Source organism: Emys orbicularis (genome assembly GCF_028017835.1).
Source record: "Emys orbicularis isolate rEmyOrb1 chromosome 21 unlocalized genomic scaffold, rEmyOrb1.hap1 SUPER_21_unloc_1, whole genome shotgun sequence".
NCBI classification, from domain to species: Eukaryota; Metazoa; Chordata; order Testudines; family Emydidae; genus Emys; species Emys orbicularis.
This window is the reverse complement of record NW_027045151.1, coordinates 698,599-718,372: the sequence shown is the minus strand read 5'-3', so window position 1 is coordinate 718,372 and position 19,774 is coordinate 698,599. Positions and strand designations below refer to the sequence as shown.

At 63.1% G+C, this 19,774-nt stretch overlaps 1 protein-coding gene across 1 annotated transcript; it reads left to right on the top strand.

Annotated features, from left to right (window-relative positions):
* The first annotated feature begins 189 nt into the window (after nt 1-189).
* On the top strand, nt 190-18,205 carry LOC135894968 (RNA binding protein fox-1 homolog 3-like). The gene is made up of 12 exons (XM_065423022.1): nt 190-276; nt 4,927-5,163; nt 13,354-13,497; nt 13,985-14,038; nt 14,929-15,021; nt 15,252-15,312; nt 15,577-15,630; nt 16,142-16,274; nt 16,510-16,549; nt 17,144-17,211; nt 17,639-17,711; nt 18,161-18,205. The coding sequence occupies exons 1-12, from the start codon at nt 190-192 to the stop codon at nt 18,203-18,205; spliced, it is 1,089 nt and encodes a 362-aa protein (XP_065279094.1).
* The last annotated feature ends 1,569 nt before the right edge of the window (nt 18,206-19,774 follow it).

The following is a 19,774-nucleotide window of genomic DNA, read 5'->3' as shown; positions in this document are numbered from 1 at the left end:
ACCAAGTCCCAGCAGCTGTCGGTGTCTCTCAGTGGCACTGTCCCAGCTGCCACTCAGCCCCCGGCTCCCTCCCCTCCACCGAGTGCCCAACACGCAGCTCGGGGCGGAGAGACGGACCCCACGTAGCTGGCCGCCGGGGCTGTGGGACCCTCACCGCGCCGCCCGGTGTGGGGCCGGGGCCTACGAGCCATGCTGTCCTCTCCGGCCGTGGTGCTCCATCCGTACAGCCTGCCCGTCTACCCGCAGGTGCCCCAGTGCTACCCGGGCCTGGTTCAGGTACCCGCTTCCCCTCTGTGTGTGTGTGTGCGTCTGTGCCCGGCCGTGCCTGGGAGCCAGGAGCCCCCTGGGGGGGATCCGAAGGGGCGTCTGTAACACCTCGGGCCTGTCAGCGCCGCGGGGAGATAACCCCTTGCTCCCTGGATTCCTCATCTCCGTTTGGGGGGCCTCCGTCTCCCGGGAGGTCAGATAGCGGAGACGGGCGGCCATGTATGGGAAGCACTATTTACAGCTCTCGGGGAAGGCTGGAGAGGCCAGGGGCCCAGTGAATTCAGCTTCTCCGGGTCTGAGTGTTACCTCAGGGGCGGCAAGATTCACGTCTTCTGCCCTTACCCTGGGGGGTTTGACCTTAGAGCAGATGGGTGCTCGCCCACCTCTGCAGCGGGGGAGGGGGGGCCTTTGCCGGTCTGTGCCCCCCCCGGCCTGGTTAGCCCCGCTGTAAATCACGCTGTAGGGTCCCAGCCCACGCCACCTCCTGCCTCCGTCACCGCAGCGCCGCTCTGCCTTGGGGCTGCACGGAGGGGACCGGATGAAGGGGCCACAGGCCAGCGCAGAGTGGATCACCCAGCACCAGCTCCCAACACAGGAAGGGGCCAGAAACCCACAGCTGGGGGAGGGGAGGGAATAACCAGCTCCCAGGGGAAACTTCCCCCAGCAGCTCCTTCATGTCGGGGTTTGCCCCCCAAAGCAACAGGAAGCAGGGGCGCCATCCTGTCTGCTTCCAGCCTGTCGCGCTCTGGCTGATCAATGGCCAGCCCGTGCTAAACTCAGCGAGATCATGCAGCAGGGAGTTCCACTGGTCAAGCCGGAGGGGCATTTTTCTCAGGTCCGGTCTGAATCTGCGGCCGTGGCGTTTTGCCAACTTGCCCCCTGGATGTGGCTTTCCAAGACGGTGCAGGTAGCGGCACCCCCCTGCCCCCCCCCCATTCCTGTCCCCTTGCTGCACCCGTCTTCCCTCTCCTGAGACCCATCGCTGATCCCCGCCCCTCCCCATTTTGGAGCCTGTCCCACGCGGGAGTGGGGGCGTTGTCAAGTGCGACATGAAGGGGGGACCCAGCCCCTTGGGATTGGGGGGAGCTGGGGACACTCTGTTTATGCAGCCCTGCCCCCACCCCCGGGTTAGACACACCCCGGGGTGGGGGGTGATGGGGGTTTGAGGCACCCGTGTCCCACCCCCCTGTCTCTCCCCCTCCTCCATGAGTCCGGAAGGCAGAGGGGCAGGACCCGCGGGCCTTTGTCTCCCCCCGCATCTCCCCTCGCCGCCCCCCCCCCGCCTTGAGTGATTGGGGAAGGTGTTGCTATTTATATCCAGCCAGATGCCTTGATAGCAGCTTCTAAAAGCAGCTGTGGGGGCGGGGGGGGGGGGGAGGATGGGAGGTCTTATCTATGGATGAGAGGCTGGGCCCCACATGGGGGGTGGGGGTGGCAGACTAAGCCTGGAGCAGCAAGTTCCCCGCCCTTCACTTTTTATTATAAGAACCTGCCTGGTTTAGGATTGTGGGGGGGGTTGTTTTCTTTTTGGGGGGGGGGAATATTCCTGCTCAGGGCCCTCACTGGGCCAGCACCGGCTCTGATTTTATCCCCCCTGCTCCCAGCATTCGGAGCGACCCATCTGCAATAACATCCCCCCCCCATCAGAGCTCGGTGTCAGGCCCCAGCCACTTCTCGGGGACCCCCTGCTGCCCTCCCCCCGCAAGGAGGACCCCCGGGGGCTGTCTACCCAAAACTGTCCCGCTGCCGCTCGCCCCGTTGGCTTGACAGCGGTCGGCTTGGGACGAATCGCTGCGGCCGAAAGCCGCGGCAAAGGGCGGGGAAGGAGCGACGGGCCTTTGGTAATGGCGGGAACGGGGAAACGCCCGGTGGGTTTAAAGAAAAATGTGCTGGCGCTGTATAGAGCCAAGGTGGCCACACTTCCTGCCCTCCGAGCCGCTGACGCCACCCTTCAGACGATTCAAAACCACGCCTGATGGAGCTCGGGGCTTCTGCCCTGCGGGGAAAGGGGGCTCAGGGCTTTTCCCCATGGGAGGCACCAGCCGGGGCTGAGAGGAAGGGGAGCATGAGGCTGAAACCCCCCAGCCCCCTTTCCCCGCTGGACAGAAGCCCCTAGCCCCCCCACCCTGCCTCAGGGCAGAAACCCCAAGTCCCCCCTCCAGTCTGGTAGGCGGAGAATGGGCAGGGGCCTGGGGCGGGGGGGGGGGGGGGGGGCTCCATGAGTCACACTTGAACTGTTAAAGAGCCACATGTGGCTTGCGACCTGCGGATTTGGCCACCCCTGATTTTAAACCTTCAACTCCGATGTGACACCAGCTCATTTTTTGGCTCACCAGGTGTTTTCCTGCCCCGATATTACACAATCATTCCCCCAAACCCGTGCGCGACCCAATCTGAAATCCAGGAGACGCAAAGTCTGAACGCAACGGCTGGAGAAATCCAGTCCGGGCATTTCAGCCGTTTGCAGGCCCTGAGCATCAGCGCAGGACAAAACGCAAAGTCAGCGAATGAGGCTGGGGACTGCGGCAGGCGCCGGGGATTACAGCAGCTGCAGTGGGGCGAAGGAAGCGAGGGGCTGATCCCCGGGGGAGGACGAGCGGCGCTGGGGGCTGACGCCCCTTTACCCTGCTAGACGGGGACCGCAGCGCCAGGGCTGGTCCTATCCAGCGCGAGCGGTTGTTAAAAAGGAAACAAATTCCCCAGTCCCCACCCACGTTAGTCCAGCGGGGCAAAGGCCGGGCACGGACCAGGCCGAACCCGGGGCAGGTTCAGCCCCCAAAGGGGTGGCTGTGGGGAGGCAGGTGTGGACATGGGCAGGGAGAGAGTGTGTGTGTGTGTGGGGGGGTTCAGTGTGTGTGTGGGGTGGGATGGAAGAATTATTGTGTAAGGGGATGGAGGGGGGGTGAGTGGAGGGGGTGCAGGAGGGAGGGGGTGGATGGAGGGGGTGAGTGGAGGGGGGTGCAGGAGGGAGAGGTGGGGATGGAGATGGGAGCGGGTGTGGAGGGAGATGGGTGGAGGGATGGAGGGGGGTGAATGGAGGGGTGTGTGGCAGGGAGGGGTGGGGATGGAGATGGGTGAGTGGAGGGAGTGCAGGAGGGTGAGGGATGGGGAGGGAGGGGTGTGCAGGAGGGGGAGGGAGGTGAGTGGAGGGGGTGCAGGAGGGAGGGGTGGGGATGGAGGGGGATGCAGGAGGGGGGGTGAGTGGAGGGGGTGCAGGAGGGTGAGGGGTGGGGAGGGAGGGGTGTGCAGGAGGGGGAGGGGGGGGGAGTGGAGGGGGTGCAGGAGGGAGGAGTGGGGATGAAGGGGGTGAGTGGAGGGGGTGCAGGAGGAAGGGGTGGGGATGGAGATGGATGGAAGGGGTGAGTGGAGGGTGGTGCAGGAGGGAGGGGTGGGGATGGAGGGGGTGCAGGAGGGATGGAGGGGGTGAGTGGAGGGGGTGCAGGAGGGAGGGGTGAGGATGAAGGGGTGAGTGGAGGGGTGTGTGGCAGGGAGGGGTGCAGAGGGAGATGGTTGGAAGGGGGAATGAGTGGAGGGGGTGCAGGAGGGTGAGAGGGGGTGAGTGGAGGGGGTGCAGGAGGGAGGGGTTGGGATGGAGGGAGGGGTGAGTGGAGGGGGTGCAGGAGGGGGAGGGGGGAGGGAGGGGTGTGCAGGAGGGAGGGGTGCGGAGGGAGATGTGGGGACCCCTCACTTCCCGCCCACTCCCCGGGGAGCAGGGTGCGGGTTTGCCCCATGCCTGGGGTGGGGGGACAGGGGGCAGCGAGCGGGGCGGGGGATGGGGCAGGGAAGCTGACTCCCCAGGTCTCCGAGGGGCTCGGGGGGGGCAGGTTCTCCCTGGGCTGGGGGCTGCTGAGGGGGGGTGGTCTCCCGGGGGGGCGGGGGGCGGCAGACCCTGCAGCTGTCGGGCTGCTCCCTGGGAGGGTTAGAAAATCCTCAAACAGCTGAAAAAGGCGACAGCCCAAATAGGGACTGGGGGGCGGGGGGCGGGTTGATAAGGGGCGGCCAATGGGACGCCCCCCCGCACTCCGTCCCACTCCCCATTGGCTGCTGCTAGGATGCAGACCCCCCCCCCCGCTGGCCTTATAGCCCCTGGGCCGGGGGACAAAGGCAGCATCCCCCCAGCATCCCCCAGCCAGGCCGGGCGGCCCCAGGCAACTGCTGGGATGGGGCTGGTGCTCAGTGTAGGTGGGTGGGTTTCCGTGTGACAGCGAACGGGGGACGGGGGCTGGGAGCCCGGACTCCTGGGTTCTCTCCCCAGCTCTGGGAGGGGAGTGGGGTCTAGTGGTTAGAGCAGGGGGGCTGGGAGCCAGGACTCCTGGGTTCTCTCCCCGGCTCTGGGAGGGGAGTGGGGTCTGGTGGTTAGAGCAGGGGGGGCTGAGAGCCAGGACTCCTGGGTTCTCTCCCCGGCTCTGGGAGGGGAGTGGGGTCTGGTGGTTAGAGCAGGGGGGCTGGGAGCCAGGACTCCTGGGTTCTCTCCCTGGCTCTGGGAGGTCTAGTGAGTTAGAGCCAGGGTGGGGGTGGGGAGCCAGGACTCCTGGGTTCTATTCTCAGCTAGATGTGGTGTGTTACTCCGGGCAGGGGGCCCCTTTCCCCAGTGTGAAGTGGGGACGGGGGAGGACCTGGCCCCTGCTCCTGGTCTCACTTCTCCTCTTCTTTCCCCAGCAGGGTAGCCAGGATGCCGCTGCCCCCGCCGACCCCATGACTCAGACGTACCCCGCCCCGTACCCCCCGGCCCCGGCCCGGCTGCCCCCGCCCTTCCGCCCGCCCGGCACCCTGCAGGACTACCCGCCGCAGACCCCCGCCGAGCACGGTCTGTGCCTCTACCCGGCTGGCCAGCCCCACCTGGAGCACGCCACCCCGCCGGAGCCCCTGGTGCCAGCCCTGCCTCCTCCCCCCGCGGTGAGTGCCTGGCCCCCTTCGCCCGGGAGACGCCCTCCTGCCCCGTCCTTCTGCTGCGTGTCTCAGGGGCCCCTCAGGCCCCCTTCCCTGCACCCACCTTCCCGCTTCCCCCAGCACCCCCTCCCCCGGCAATCCGTCCCTCCCCGGTGTCGAATGGGCAGAGATGTTGGCATGGGGCCTTCATAGCCAGGGTGGAGGTGGCCTAAAGGCTCTGCCCCCACAGAGGGTGAATTGGGGGCATGGTTTGGGTGCACTGCACTGTGGCTATTCTCTGCCCCCCAGGGCCTATGGGGGCGGATCGGGGCGCACTGCGCTGTGTCTATTCTCTGCCCCCTGGGGCCCATGGGGGCGGATCGGGGCGCACTGCACTGTGTCTATTCTCTGCCCCCTGGGGCCCATGGGGGCGGATCGGGGCGCACTGCGCTGTAGCTATTCTCTGCCCCCCAGGGCCCATGGGGGCGGATCGGGGCGCACTGCGCTGTGTCTATTCTCTGCCCCCTGGGGCCCATGGGGGCGGATCGGGGCGCACTGCGCTGTGTCTATTCTCTGCCCCCCAGGGCCTATGGGGGCGGATCGGGGCGCACTGCGCTGTGTCTATTCTCTGCCCCCCAGGGCCCATGGGGGCGGATCGGGGCGCACTGCGCTGTGTCTATTCTCTGCCCCCCAGGGCCCATGGGGGCAGATCGGGGCGCACTGCGCTGTGGCTATTCTCTGCCCCCCAGGGCCCATAGGGGGCGGATTGGGGCGCATTGAGCTGTGGCTATTCTCTGCCCCCCAGGGCTCATGGGGGCGTATCGGGGGCATGGCTGGAGGGCACCGGTGGCAGCTCTGTAGCAGTGGGAGGGGCTGGGGTTGCCCTGGCCCACGTGGGGCTGGGATCTGGGCCCACAGGGGACAGGAGGAACGTGGCCGCGTCGGCTGGGTGCAGATCCCTTTGCAGCCCCCGCTCGGCCAGCGCCAGACTAGGGTAGGGGGTCATCTCCCCAGCATGGGGTGGTGAGGGCTCAGGGGTGTTTGGATCTGAACCCTCCCCCCCTTTCCCTCGATCCCAAGCTCCCCCCCTCTTGCCTTGACCCTCAGCTGTCCAGATCTGTGTGTTTGGGGGGGGGGGAAGTGGGGGCACGTGTAACCCACACACCGGGGCACCGAGACCTCCTTAGCGTCTGCCCTACAGACTCAGCTAACAGCCAGTTGCATTAAGGCTCCAGGCCCCAGGTTCGGGGTTACACATGCCCCTGTTGTGGGGGAGGACACCCCCCCCTCACACCCGGTGCTGGGGGTTATGGTGACCCCCGCCCCCGTCTCGGGGCAGCTGGGTGTCCCCTGCCCTGGGCTCCGGCGCGCTCTGCCCATATTGGGTCATGGTGTCGCCTGCCCCCGCCGGGATTGGATTCCACCCTCCCCCCAACGCCGGCAGCTGTTTATCTGCACATGGAACAAATGGTGCATTCCTGGGGGCCCCCCACGCGGCCCCCTCCACGCGCAGCCACAAATGCACAAACAGCTCCGGGAAGGACACGGTGTCCTCTGAACCCCTGGGAAGGGGCCATGCCCCCCCACCTCCCTCGGGGACCCCAGTGAGACACTTCCCTGCCCCAGGGAGCCCCCTCGCCCCCCCTTAGAATCTGCCCCCCCCCGCACCGCTGTCATCAATCCAGATCATGCCCCTGCTGCTTGGGGTCCCCAGATGGACAGCGTGGCCGTGGGGGGTGGGAGGGGTGGCTACATGGAGTGCCCCCGGCCACCCCCTAATCCTGGGGCTGCCGGTTTGGGGCTGGAGGCCTGAGGTGGGTGCTCAGAATTAGCCCCCCCTCTTCAACCAGGGGCTTTTGCACTGATTGGGGATCTCTGGTGCCCCCCTCAACCTGCCCCCTACACCCAGAATGGGGTGGCACAGAGCCCTCCATTCCCCCCCCCCGCTCAGCAGCCCCCCCCAGATTTCAGATCCCTTTGTGCCATAGAAAAAGCCCCCCACCCCCACCCGCTCTGCTCAGTGTCAACCGACCCTGCCCCCCTCCCCCCAACCCGTTGTGCCGCCCTTTGCAAGATGAGAGTCTTCCGGCCCCGGGGTGAGAGCGACGCCGAGCGACCAGGGACGGTAAATGGCGCAGCAGCCAGCAGCGCGGTACCGGTACCCCGGGAAGGGGCTGGGGGGGGGGCAGGAGAGCTGCGTACCGGAGATGGGGGTTGGACAGCTGCCCCCAGGCTGGTGTTTGTGGAGTGGGATGTCAGGAGGTCCAGGCTGAGTCTGGAAGGAGTTTGGGGGCAGCAGATTGTGAAGGGACCTTTGTAGAAGTGTGTATGTGAGTGTGTGTGTATGTGTGGGGGGGGGGCAAGCCAAGGCCAAAGTGGCCCCTCCCTCTCTGCGGGTGGGTGCGTCTGCGGTGAGTCAGCTGCCCTCTTCTGGCACTGCAGCATCCCCTGGTGGGCAAAAGGTGTCATTGCGGCGCCTCCCTGGCCCAACCGATTATTCTGCGGGAGGGGAAGAAAAATCTGCGGGGGACATGAATTCTGCTCTTATGTTTCTTGTGTTAAAAAGGGGGAGGGGCACAGCCCTGTGGTCCCCCTGTGCACGCCCCCCCCCCCCCCCCGTGCCGGTAGTTTGAGTCTCAGATTGTCAGTGAGGGAGGTTGCATTTCCGGATGCCCTGCAAGGAGCTTCCGGCACCCAGACGCGGGCCCGCTTGGGGTTCAGTGAGAACAAACTGCGGGCTCAGGCTGGGGATCCCCAAGGGGCTTTGGGCTCCCCCAGAGTTCTGGGTTTGTTGCTCAGGCGCTCTGTGTTTGCAGCACCTCGTGGAGCCAGCAGGGGGTGCCGTGCCCCCCCCAAAGGCAGACGCTTTTGCCCCCTTGCAGGCTGGGACGGTCACTTTAGACCTGTGACACCAGCATTTCAGCCCCCCCAGTGTCCAAAACCCACAACGCGGCTCCCAACATCGTGAGATGAGAGAAACAGCCCACTGCGGGTTCTGTACACTCGGCCTCACGTCCCGTTTCCCACCTTTTCTCCTCAGCCAGGTGGGCGAGAAGCATCCAGTTTTGGGGTTTTTTTTTTTTTTTATTGTCAATGCTAGTTGAGATCGGCTCATAATCACGTGACTCTGAGAGCTGGGGATTGAAGCCAATGACCAAACAGCGGGAGAGTTTGCAACAAAGCGCTCGAATCCTCTACGGACTCCAAACAGACTCGGTCTCTCAGCGCCGAGGTGCGGGGTGACCAGGCGGGCAGGGCATGTCTACACTAGAAACTTCAGTCGACCAAGGTCCCCTCCTCCCTCCTGGGAGCCTCCCTGCAGCTGGGCTCCCCGCTGGGAGTGGGGAGCCCCCGGGGACAACCCCCCACCCACCCTGGCGTCCTTGTCAGTTTCACAATTCCAGCAGGGAGCCGTGAAATTGACAAGAGCGACATCCAACAGCCCTGGGGCTTATGTCGGTGTAGTTAGGGTGGTGGTGTTATATTGGTGTAATAGGGCACTTACATTGGTGGGACCAGAGGTGCTGGAACTGGGGGGCCGGGAGGGTGCATGGCCCATCCACTTTTCACTGGGGTGGACCCCACCTCTTTCTCCTCCTCTTCCCCCCGAGGCCCCAGCCCCCCAGCCAAGCCGGCATGGAGCCTGGGCAGTTGTGGGACCACGCGGACCCTCCCCTTGCCCATGGTGCAGGGGGGCTGAGAGCCCCCGACCTGGGTCCCCACCCCCCGGGCTCCCCGCCCGGCCCAGGGCAGGTGGAGGGTCTGCGACGCTACGCCAGTTCCCCACAGCTGCCCGCCCGGCTCCTATCATGACCGGGCTGCGGCTCTGCCCCCCACCCCTGCCCCCAGCCACAGCCGGGCCGGGGAGAGCTGCGCGGGCAGCTGTGGGGAGTCTGGGTCCCTTCACCTGCCCTGGGTGGGGGGTCCTGGGGGTCGGGGACACAGGCAGGGGGCTGCTTTCTCCCCAGCCCCACTCCGGCTTCTGGCTTGGCTGGGGCCTCCGGGAGAAGAGGGGGGGCAGGCCCTTGGGGGGAAGGGGAGGGGCCTCGGGGGGGCAGGGCCTAGGGGAAAGAGGTGGGGCGTGGCTCTCCAGGGCCCTCCGGTGGGACCAAGGCCGGAGTGTGGACATTGACGTAATTAGGTCGATGTCAGCTGCCTGACGTCGACCTAACTCTGCAGCCGAGCGTTCCCCTCCTGCCCGCTGGTCCCCCCTCGAGACCTGTGACCCCCCCGAGCCACGCCCGCCAAACTTCCTAGCCCGGCGAAGAGAGAGCGCGGCGAATGCTGGAGGAGCGTGTGTGGGTGGTGGCTGGCGGGGGGTTCCTTCTCCGAGGGCCTCTCTTCCCACCGGCCGCGGCAGCCGCCGGATCTGACGCCTCTTGGCTCCTAGCGATGCGGCGAATGACTCTGTCTCTTCCCCCCCTCTCCGGCTAGGGCCCCCCCGGGGCGTTGGCAGCGGCGCTGGCGGATCTCCCGGCAAAAGCAGGTTTTTGTCCCAGGCATCTTGGAATCCGTCACGTTTCTCGGGCCTAGTAGCATTAATCCGTGATCCGCCTCGATCACCCCTACTCACCCCCCTGGCGCCGCACCTGCCTGCCTCAGTTTCTCTCTGCACCCCTCACCACCCCCACCCACCCACCCCCCGGCTGGATACCGTCCCGGGGCTTCGGCGGGGGTGATCCCGGTTGAACTTGTCTTTAAGAGCAGAGCGGCTCCAGGGCTAGGTGGCCGGTCCGTGGAGAGTTGGGGGAGGGCTGGAGGCGGGGGGCGGGGGGAAGGGGACATAGCTAGAGAGAGGGAAGCTGCTCGGGTGAACCCCCTTGCTCTGAGCCACTGGGAACCCCAGGGCAGAGCATCGGGTGTGACTGCCGCGTATCTGACTGTTCACGTGGCCGAGGGAAAGGGACGTTTTAAACAATCGTGCACACACACGCTGGCGTGAGCGTATCACACAAACCCCCCCTTGCACCTCCACCTGGTGTATTGCACGCCCCTGCACACTGCACGGAGGCCGCACGCGCCAGCCTGGCACGTGCACGCACCGACACTTCACATACAGTCACGCCCCTCCCCCTCCCGCGCGTGAGCTGAGGGTGCACACCCACTCTTCACTCCTATGCACGGGGGCGTTCGCACTGCACACACCCCTGCTGCGTGAGCCTCCAACCCCACCCCCCACAGGCACCCACGCAGTTTGCACGCAGCCTAGGGTGACCAGATGTCCCGATTGTATAGGGACAATCTTGATATTTGGGGCTTTTTCTCATATAGGCTCCTATTACCCCCCACGCCCATCCTGATTTTTCACACTTGCTATCTGGTTACCCTAACACAGCTCCACGCCTGGGCTGGTACATGGGCATATGCGCACCCCCCCACACACACACACACATGTGAATGCACATGCCCCGACCCTCCTGAGAGGCCGCAGAGAGAAGTTAAAGACAAGTTCAACCCCATCTCTCTTGCCGGGTTAACCGGTTTCACGCCTTCTGACCTGGTGGCTGTGCTCCGTGCCGTGGGCGACACCCTCCCGGCGGGTGGGCGGGCGGACCCCGGATGCGGCATCTTGGCCCGTGCATTGGAGGATGTCTGAGATCTGAGGCCTTGGGCTGAGCTGAGCTGTCTGCATGGACAGAGGAGAGAGCGTCCGTCCCTGTGGGAGGGGCGGGATTCCTTCAGCTCCTAGCGCGGTGGAAAAGCCCGTCCTGGCCCCCTCTCCCCCACTAAATCCCCCTGCTTCTCGTCACTAACTGCCTTGCTTGTGCCAGCGTGTGCTAACCCGACGGCCCAGGACCTCTGGGTGCGTTCGTGCCTGCTTCCCGACGGCTCAGCATCTTGTGCCCAGCAACGGCTCACACCTGGCTCCCGGCACTGAATCTCCCTGGATCCCCTGCCCCGGCTGGTACCGGAGCCAGAGCTGCTGTCTCGGTCCCGGCCGGCGTCGATACCGTTGACGGGGCCCGTCTCCCAGGCCGTGGCAGTTCTTCAGGCCCTTGGATCCTGGTTCACCCGCAATGCTGCAGGGGACGGGAGGGAGGGGGGACACCCCCAGCAGGTTTCAGTGGCTCAGCACCGCCCCCGTACTGAGTGGGGTGGGGGTGGGGTTGTTCCCCCCAGAACTGACTCTCTGAAGGGACACGGGCATGAATCACTGAATCTGCAAGTGAGATGGTGAAGGCGCAGAGGTGCCACAGGACACGGGTGGGAGGGGAATATCAGTGGGGAGAGGTGTAAAAGGGAGATAGCAGGAGATCCTGGTGTGCTGGCAAAGGGGGGGAGGGGCCTCACAAAAGTGAAATGCCTGCAAACTGCATGGACACTTTTTAAAATCCCCATAAGAGAGGCTCCGACTATATGTATGCCCCAAATTAAGAAAAGAAAAAAAAAGGTAAGAGGACCACAAACCCCCTCTCCCAAAACCTGTGCCCATAGCTAAACAACTGAGGTGTGGTTAGAGATGAGAGGACATCTTTTAAAAATTAGAAGTCAAATTCTACTGAGGAAAATAGAAAGGAGCATCAACTCTGGCAAGTCAACCTTAGAAGTATAATTAGGGCGGCCAAAAAAGAATGCGAAGAGCAGCTAGTAAAAGACACAAAAACTAACAGCAAATTTTTTTTTTAAAGTACATCAGCACAGGAAGCCTGACAAATAATCAGTGGAGCCACTGGCCGGTCAATGTGCTAAGGGAGCACTCAAGGACGATAAGGTCATTGTGGAGAAGCTAAATGAATTTTTTGCATCGGTCTTCACTGCAGAGGGTGTGAGGGAGATTCCCACACCTGAGCCATTCTTTTTAGGGGACAGATCTGAGGAACTGTCCCAGATTGAGGTGTCCGTAGAGGAGGTTTTGGGAAAAAATGATACACTAAACAGTAATAAGTCACCAGGAGGAGATGGGATTCACCCAAGAGTTCTGAAGGAACTCCAATGTGAAGTTGCAGAACGACTAACTGTCGTCTGTAACCTATCGCTTAAATCAGCCTCTGGGCCAGGTGCCTGGCAGATGACTGATGTAACTGATTTTTTAAAAGGCTCCAGAGGTGATCCTGGCAATGACAGGCCGTTAAGCCTGACTTCAGTAGCAAATTGGTAGAAACTCTAGTAAAGAACAGAATGATCAGACGCGCAGATGAACACGATACGGTGGGGAAGAGTCAACGCGGCTTTTGTAAAGGGAAATATAATCCCGACTCCACATTCAAAATGCTGGGGTCTAAATTAGCTGTTGCCACTCAAGAGAGAGATCTGGGAGTTATTGTGGATAGTTCTCTGAAAACATCCACTCAATGTGCAGCGGCCGTCAAAAAAGATAAATTCTAACAATGTTAGAAACCATGCGGAGATGGATAGATAATAAGACAGAAAAGATCATAATGCCCCCATATAAAGCCACGCTGTGCCCACTCCTTGAATACTGCATGCAGTTCTGGTCGCCCCATCTCGAAAAAGATAGATTAGAATTGGAAAAAGTACAGCAAAGGGCAACAAAAATGACGAAGGGTACAGAACTGCTTCCACACAAGGAGAGAATAAAAAGCCCGTGACTGTTCAACCTAGAAAAGAGATGCCTAAGGAGGGGCTAAAATCACGACTGGCGGGGAGAAAGGGAGTAGGGAAATGTTATTGCCGCTTCAGATAACACCAGAGCCAGGGGTTACCCAGTGTAATTAATAAGCAGCAGGTTTAAAATAAACCTTAGGAAGTATTTCTTCACACAGCGCACCATCAACCTGTGGAACTCCTCGCCAGGGGATGTTGGGAAGGCCAAAAGTAGAACTGGATTAAAAACAAAAGGAACGAGATAAATTCACGGGGGATCGGTCCATCAATGGCTATTAGCCAAGAAGGTCAGGGACGTAACCCCATGCTCTGGGGGTCCCCAAACCTCTGACTGCCAGAAGCTGGGAATAGGCGACAGAGGATGGATCACTTGACGATTCCCTGTTCTGTTCATTCCCTCTGGGGCGCCTGGCATTGGCCACTGTCGGAAGACAGGATACTGGGCTAGATGGACCATTGGTCTGACCTAGTCTGGCCGCTCTTATGGGATCCCATTGTGGGGGTTAACGGGGAATTCTGGGGGAGGGGGATATCAGGAAATCTTGGTGGGGGGGTGTAATGGGATCCTGGGGCTCCAATGGGGGTAAGCAGGGGATCCCAGCGTCTCTTTGTCCCAGCTCTCTCCGGTTTATCTCTTGGGGTTCCCTCCAGCCAGCCGAGGAGAGTCCTGCGGCCGCTCTCACCCCAGATGGCCAGGAGGCAGAGAGCGAAGACAGCAAATCCCAGCCCAAGCGGTTACACGTCTCCAACATCCCCTTCCGCTTCCGTGACCCCGACCTGCGGCAGATGTTTGGGGTGAGTCCCACGTGGGGGGGTAGAGCTCACGGCCTAGGGGGTTGGGAGATGGTGTGTGTGTGTGTGTGTGTGTGAGCCCCATGGTGACGGGGGGACAAGGTACCACCTGTGGCCCAGACGGCCTGGGGGTGGGGTGTTGTGTAGCACACATGGTGTGTGTGTGTGTGTGTGTGAGCCCTGTGGTGATGGGGGGACAAGGTACCACCTGTGGCCCAGATGGTCTGGGGGTGGGGTGTTGTGTAGCACCCATGGTGTGTGTGTGTGTGTGTATGTGTGTGTGTGTGTGAGCCCCGTGGTGATGGGGGGACAAGCTACCACCTGTGGCCCAGATGGCCTGGGGGAGGGGTGTTGTGTAGCACCCATGGTGTGTTTGTGTGTGTCACACCGAGGGCCCTTCTAGGGACCCGCGATCTGTCGGGCCCCACTGGGTTGTGGAGGGGTCGGTCACTGATTCCTGTCTTGTCCCCCCCCCCCTGCCCTTTTCAAGCAATTCGGGAAGATCCTAGACGTGGAAATCATCTTCAACGAACGCGGCTCCAAGGTGCGGAGGCGCTGAGCGGGAGGGCCCAGAGGGGCACGAACCGGGACGTGGGGCAAGGAGGGACGCTGCGTGTGTGTGTGTGTGTTTGTGTGAGTGTGTGTGTGTGTGTGTTTGTGTGAGTGTGCTTGTGTGTGTGTGTGTGAGAGTGTGTGTGTGCGTGTCTGTGTGCGTGAGTGTGAGAGTGTGTGTGTGCATGTGTGTGCGTGCGTGAGTGTGTGTTTTTGTGTGTGTGTGTCTCTGTGTGTGTGCGTGCGTGTGAGTGTGTGTGTGCGTGAGAGTGTGTTTGTGTGTGTGTGTATGTTTGTGTGAGAGTGTGTGTGTTTGTGCTTGTGTGTGAGGGAGTGTGTGTGTTTATGTGAGTGTGAGTGTGTGTGTGCATGTGTGTGCGTGCATGAGAGTGTGTGTTTGTGTGTGTGTGTCTGTGTGTGCGTGCGTGTGAGAGTGTGTGTGTGTGAGCGTGCGTGAGAGTGTGTTTGTGTGTGTTTGTGTGAGTGTGTGTGTGTGTGTGCATGTGTGTGCGTGTGAGAGTGTGTTTGTGTGTGTGTTTGTGTGAGAGTGTGTGTGTTTGTGCTTGTGTGTGAGAGAGAGAGTGTGTGTTTGTGTGTGTGTGTGTGTGTGTGTGTGTGTGTGTGAACGCTGGGGACTAGACGGAACCTGGGGTCCGAGACTAGACACACTCCGGGGCAGAGGAGGAGCCGTGTGGGGTGGGAGCCCCTCGAGCCCGAGGGGGATGAAAGCAGGGCTCCTGGCAGGGTTTAAAAGCCCCCAGCGGGGCCTGGCCAGGGCAGCTGCATGACCCCTTGTGTGTCCCCCCCCCACACCCCCGTAGCCCCCTGCTCTCCCCAGCCAGCCGCAGCCTCATCCCTCCCCGGCCTCTCCCCGGCCTGCAGGGTTTTGGCTTCGTGACCTTCGACAGCAGCCAGGATGCGGACCAGGCGCGAGAGAAGCTAAACAGCACCGTTGTGGAGGGCAGGAAAATTGAGGTCAGTGCCCCATGGCGGGACCGGGGGGGGGGGGAACCCAGGTAGTTTCACTGGGGGGGGGGGGTAACTTTGCTCTGTGCCTGGCTAGTGGGGGGGGGGGGGTGTGGGGAGCTGGCACGGGGCGGGCTCCGGTGTCTTTGCTCTCAGCCCCATGGCGGTGGGGGTGGTGAGGGGGCCGGCTTTGCCATGACCCCGGACTCGCTCACCTCTCCCTCCCTCCCCCCCCGCAGGTGAACAATGCCACGGCCCGTGTGGTCACCAAGAAGCCTCCGGCAGCGCCTGCGGTGAACGGTACAAGGGGGCGGGGGCGGGAGGTGTGGCTCCCCCCCCTGCTGGCAGGGCCCCCACTAGGCCACGCTGCAGGCCCCTCCTGCTGCTGGCGCCAGGGGACAGGGACACCCCTGTCCCGTGGCAGCCGGGCAGACAGCTGTCTCTGATGTGCCCCGGGCCGGGTCTGTGGGGAGAGACCGGTGCCCTGGGCTGAGCTGGGGAGGGAAGGGGGGTTGGGGCCCCCCGCGTCCGGTCTGATGCTCCCCCTTCTCTCTCGGCGGCTAGGTTGGAAGATCAACCCCTTGGTTGGCACTGTCTACGCCCCCGACCTCTATACAGGTGGGACTTTTCCTCCCTCCCTCCTGCCGTTGTGTCTCCCCAGGCCTGTCCCCCGTGCCCGCATCTCCATCTCCCTCTCCCGTCCGGCCCCACAAGGATCTTCTCCTGTCCCTGCCCCCACCATGTCTCCTGCTTCGCCATCACCCCCCGATCACGGGCGGCGGGCGAATCCCCCTTTCAGGGACGCTAGCCCCCCCGGTCTCCCCCTTTAAGCCTGAAGCCCCTCCCCTACATCCCACCCACCCCCGGCCGGAGCCCTGAGCCCCCTCCACCCCCCACCACAGCCAGTGGCTGGCCCGAGCACCAGCCCGACCCCTGAGCCCCCGCCAATTTTGGGGGAGAGGGGAGCAAGGGTAGGGGCTCAGGGCAGAGCGTGGGTGGGGCCCCAACCCTCCCCTGGCCTATTATACCCACTGCCCATGCCCCGTCCCTTTCCCATCCCCCATTCTCCCCTTATATCCCCCCGCCCACACTCTCACGCTGTGGTGCTGACCGTCTGCTCTGTCCCCAGTGGCCACCATCCCCTACCCGATGGTGGCCCCGGCGGCGCTGGCCTATCGCGGGGGCCTGCGGGGCCGTGGCCGAGCCATCTACAGCCCGATCCGGGCAGCTCCTGCCCCGTCGCCCGTCCCTGCCTACGGGAGGTGAGCCCGCGGGGGGCGGGAACCAGTTGGGGGGGGGTGGGCGTTGATTCTGGTGGTCGGGAGGGCGGAGGGGACATCGGAATAAAACTCTGGCCGCTTTTGGAGGGGCACTTTCTGTGCACCCCACGGCCGGAGGAGCTGGATCTGGGGCAGGGACGTGGATGGGGCAGGGGTGGTGGTGTCAGTGCTGGTGGGGGACTTATGGCCGGAGCTGACGCTTCTCCTTTCCCCACAGTGTGGTGTACCCGGATGGGCTGTACGGCACCGATGTCTATGTAAGTCTCTGGCACTCTGGTGGCCGTGGTGTGTGTGTGTGTGTGTGGGGGGGGGGGGGGGGGGTATATCTGGGCTACACCAGTGCCTGGCACGTCTCCCCCACCCGCTGGGTCCCTGTCTCTCTGGGCTGCTGCGGGAGCATCCCGGGCCCCTGAATCCCTGCCCCACACTCCGGGGAGCTGTGTGTGGGGGGGAGGGAGGGTTGTGCCAGCGTATGGGGCTGGGGTTTGGGAATCTGCAGGGGCCGGGGCAGAAGAGGCGTGGGGGTCAAAGCGTTTCTCCCCTGCCCTGTGAGCGCTGCCCCACCCCTCCGTCTGTCTCAGCCTCAGAGGGAGGAAAGGGGGGGATGACAGCCTGAGACCGCCCCCCCCCATTAGTGCCCTCGGTGCCTCTTTCCTCCCTTGAGTGCGCACGGAGATGTCCGCTCCCTGGGAATGAGCTGGCGAACCGAGCCCTGGTCCTTCATTGTGGAACAGGAGCGATTAGGGAAGCTGCCCCACCCACCATGCTTTGCCCTCGGAGGGTATCGTGGGTGGGGGGGTGTAGGATGCAGGGGCTGTCCGCGGGTTCACGCCCCTTCCTGGCTGTTTCAGGGCTATGCAGCTTACCGTGTGGCACAACCCCCTGGGGCGGCGGCAACGGCAGCGGCGTACACCGACGGGTAAGTGTCGGGGCGAGGGGAATACCAGCCAAGGGCGCTGTAGAAGTGTGTGTGGGGGGGCCCTGCCCAAGGCCAGAGCACCCCCTTCCTGTCCCCAGCTGGCTGTTCCGGCGGTGAGCCGGCTGCCCTCTCTTCTGGCAGCACAGCAGCCCCTGCTGGGCTAAAGGTGTAACGGCAGCACCTCCCCGGGAGAATCAATTATTCTGCGGGGTTGGGAAATAATCGTCAGGGGACATGAATGCTGCGCTTATGTTTCTTTTGTTAAAAAGTGGGGGGCCCATTTTTAAAAGTGTGTGGGGGGGGCATGTGCCTGCCAGTTCTGGCACCGGTGCTACCAGCTCCTCCTCGCACAGCTGGCTGTGTGTGTGCACCCGCGCGTGCAAACAGTGTTCACTCCCTAACACCGGCCTCTGCTCTGCTCCCCCAGGTACGGCCGGATCTACACCACGGCGGATCCTTACCACCACGCCGTCACTCCAGCCTATGGCGTCGGGGCCATGGTGAGCAGCAGCCGGCGGGACTCCCCGGCCCGTGTCGGGCCCGCCCCCGAGCCCCGTTCCCCGATTCTCTCCCCACCTCACCCCGTTCCGGCCCCCTCGCCCCCTCCCTGCCTCACGGGTGGCCCTTCTCCTCCCTGGCAGAGGGTCTCCCTCAACACGGCCCCCAGCCGACAGACCGGTCCTTTCCAGGGACGGGGCTCCGCTCACGGACCGAGGCGGTTGCCTGGGCAGATCCGCTCACGCCCTTAAGCCCAGCCTGGCGGCCTCCCCCACCCTGCCCTGAACCCCAATCCCATCTGGGAGACGCCCCCCCCCCCCAGACCCGCTAGGCAGCCCCCGCCCACACACACTCTGCCCTGCCGGTGCCCCAACCCATGCCCGGTCGGTGCCCCCTTCTGCCCCACCCCGCCGAGCAGCTGATGCTAATGGCGCCTTCTCCGCCCCGGCAGGCCAGCCTGTACCGCGGAGGGTACAACCGCTTCACGCCGTACTGAGGAACCGAGGGCCGGCGGCCGTGACGGGAAGGGGCCTGGGCAGTGGGCTCTGAGATCTCGGTGTGGATAGCGACGGGCACGTTCCATCGAGTCCCCTGCTCCCAACACAGAGTGTCCCGGATGGGTCGGGACACCCAGTCCTAGCACCCCAGACCCGTTACCCAGAATCCCCTGGGGGGAACCCCAACTGGCACCAGCACCGTGTTATCGAGAATCTGCTGGGGGGCCCCCCCGCCTGGTCCCAGCGTCCTGTTACCCAGAATCTCCCCGGGGAACTTTACCCGGCCCCAGTGTCCTGTTACCCCAGATCCTGCCTGGCCATAGAGACAATGGGGTGGTACATGCAGAGAGGGGAGCGCTGTTGCCCGCCAGGCAGTGGAGATGAGGGTGAATTTGGCCAGTGTTTAATATCCGATGCCTGCGTCACACCCGGGGCAGGATGGGGCCGTAAAGGGGTCACCGAGTGGGGCTCGGGAAAGGGGGGTTTGGTCTTTCCCACCCGTCCCAGACGACCGTACCCCGTTCAGGACTCTGTTCTGTCTTGCCTCCCCCCACGTTTCACCCCTCCTAAAAATGACGTCAACCTCATGAATGTGCTCGCACCAGGGCTTAAATTCAGCCGCTGCTGTCCGGACCGGAGCTCTGGGCAATATTTTCCAACCCCCCTGGAGTTTTTATAGCATGTTGGGGCGCGGGAGGCATTGGGGGGAGGGAAATACTCCCTGAGAATTTTAGCCCTGGCTTGCACGCATGAGTAAATGACAGCAAACGCGTGTCTAATCCAGACGTGTGAATCCACACGGGACGTTACCGGAGAATATAGTCTCTCGAGCAGCCAAACCAGGCCTTGTCTGTATGAAATTGGAATGATTTGGCTGTGGCTTTTTATGTCACCTGTTGTAAAACTGGACAACTATCTAGATGAGTTGACGTCCCCCCGGAAGACCTCCGCGTACCCCCCCTGGTTGAAAGCCACTGCCACGGAAAAAAGAAAAACCGGGGAAATTCTAAACCTGGGGCTGTTCCCAAGGGTCAGGGCCCGGGATCGCGGCCAGAGGTCTCAGGCAGCCACTACGCAGGGAAGGTGAGACAATCGCCCAGCATCTCGCCCTGGGCTCAGGGCCCCGACGTTGACTGAATTCCTTTTCCAACTAGCGCCCGTCTCTCTCAGCTCCCTACCCCACCTCGCTCCATTTCTCTGCAGCTTTCTCCCCCGCTCCTGCGTCCTGTGTGCGTCCTGCGCTCTTTCAGCTCCGCACGGGTGCCGCGGGGATGTCTTTTGTGTTCAGCAAACACTAGGCTGGGGGCCTGTCCCATGTGCTGGCCCGGGCCGGGGTTGCGTTGAAAGCAGGTTGAGCGGCGAGAGGTTTGAACCGTGGCGGATTTCAGGGTTTCTCCCGGCGCCTGAGCCAGGCCTCGCCCCAGCGCAGTCTCTCAGGGAAAGCACTCAACTGCCAAAGCCTCTCTCCTGGCCCCGTTTTCTTGTGCTGTAATAAAGCGCTGATCTCGGTTCTGCTCTCTGGCCTTTCGCTTTCACGCTCTGTCTCTCTCGTGCTGTGTGTCTGTCTC

Coding starts and splice junctions, on each gene's coding strand:
- LOC135894968 (XM_065423022.1), top strand. CDS start 190: ATGCTGTCCTCTCCGGCCGTGGTGCTCCATCCGTACAGCCTGCCCGTC. Junction 15,631..16,141: donor CGCCCCCGACCTCTATACAG/GTGGGACTTTTC, acceptor CTCTGTCCCCAG/TGGCCACCATCCCCTACCCG. Junction 16,550..17,143: donor TGTACGGCACCGATGTCTAT/GTAAGTCTCTGG, acceptor TGGCTGTTTCAG/GGCTATGCAGCTTACCGTGT.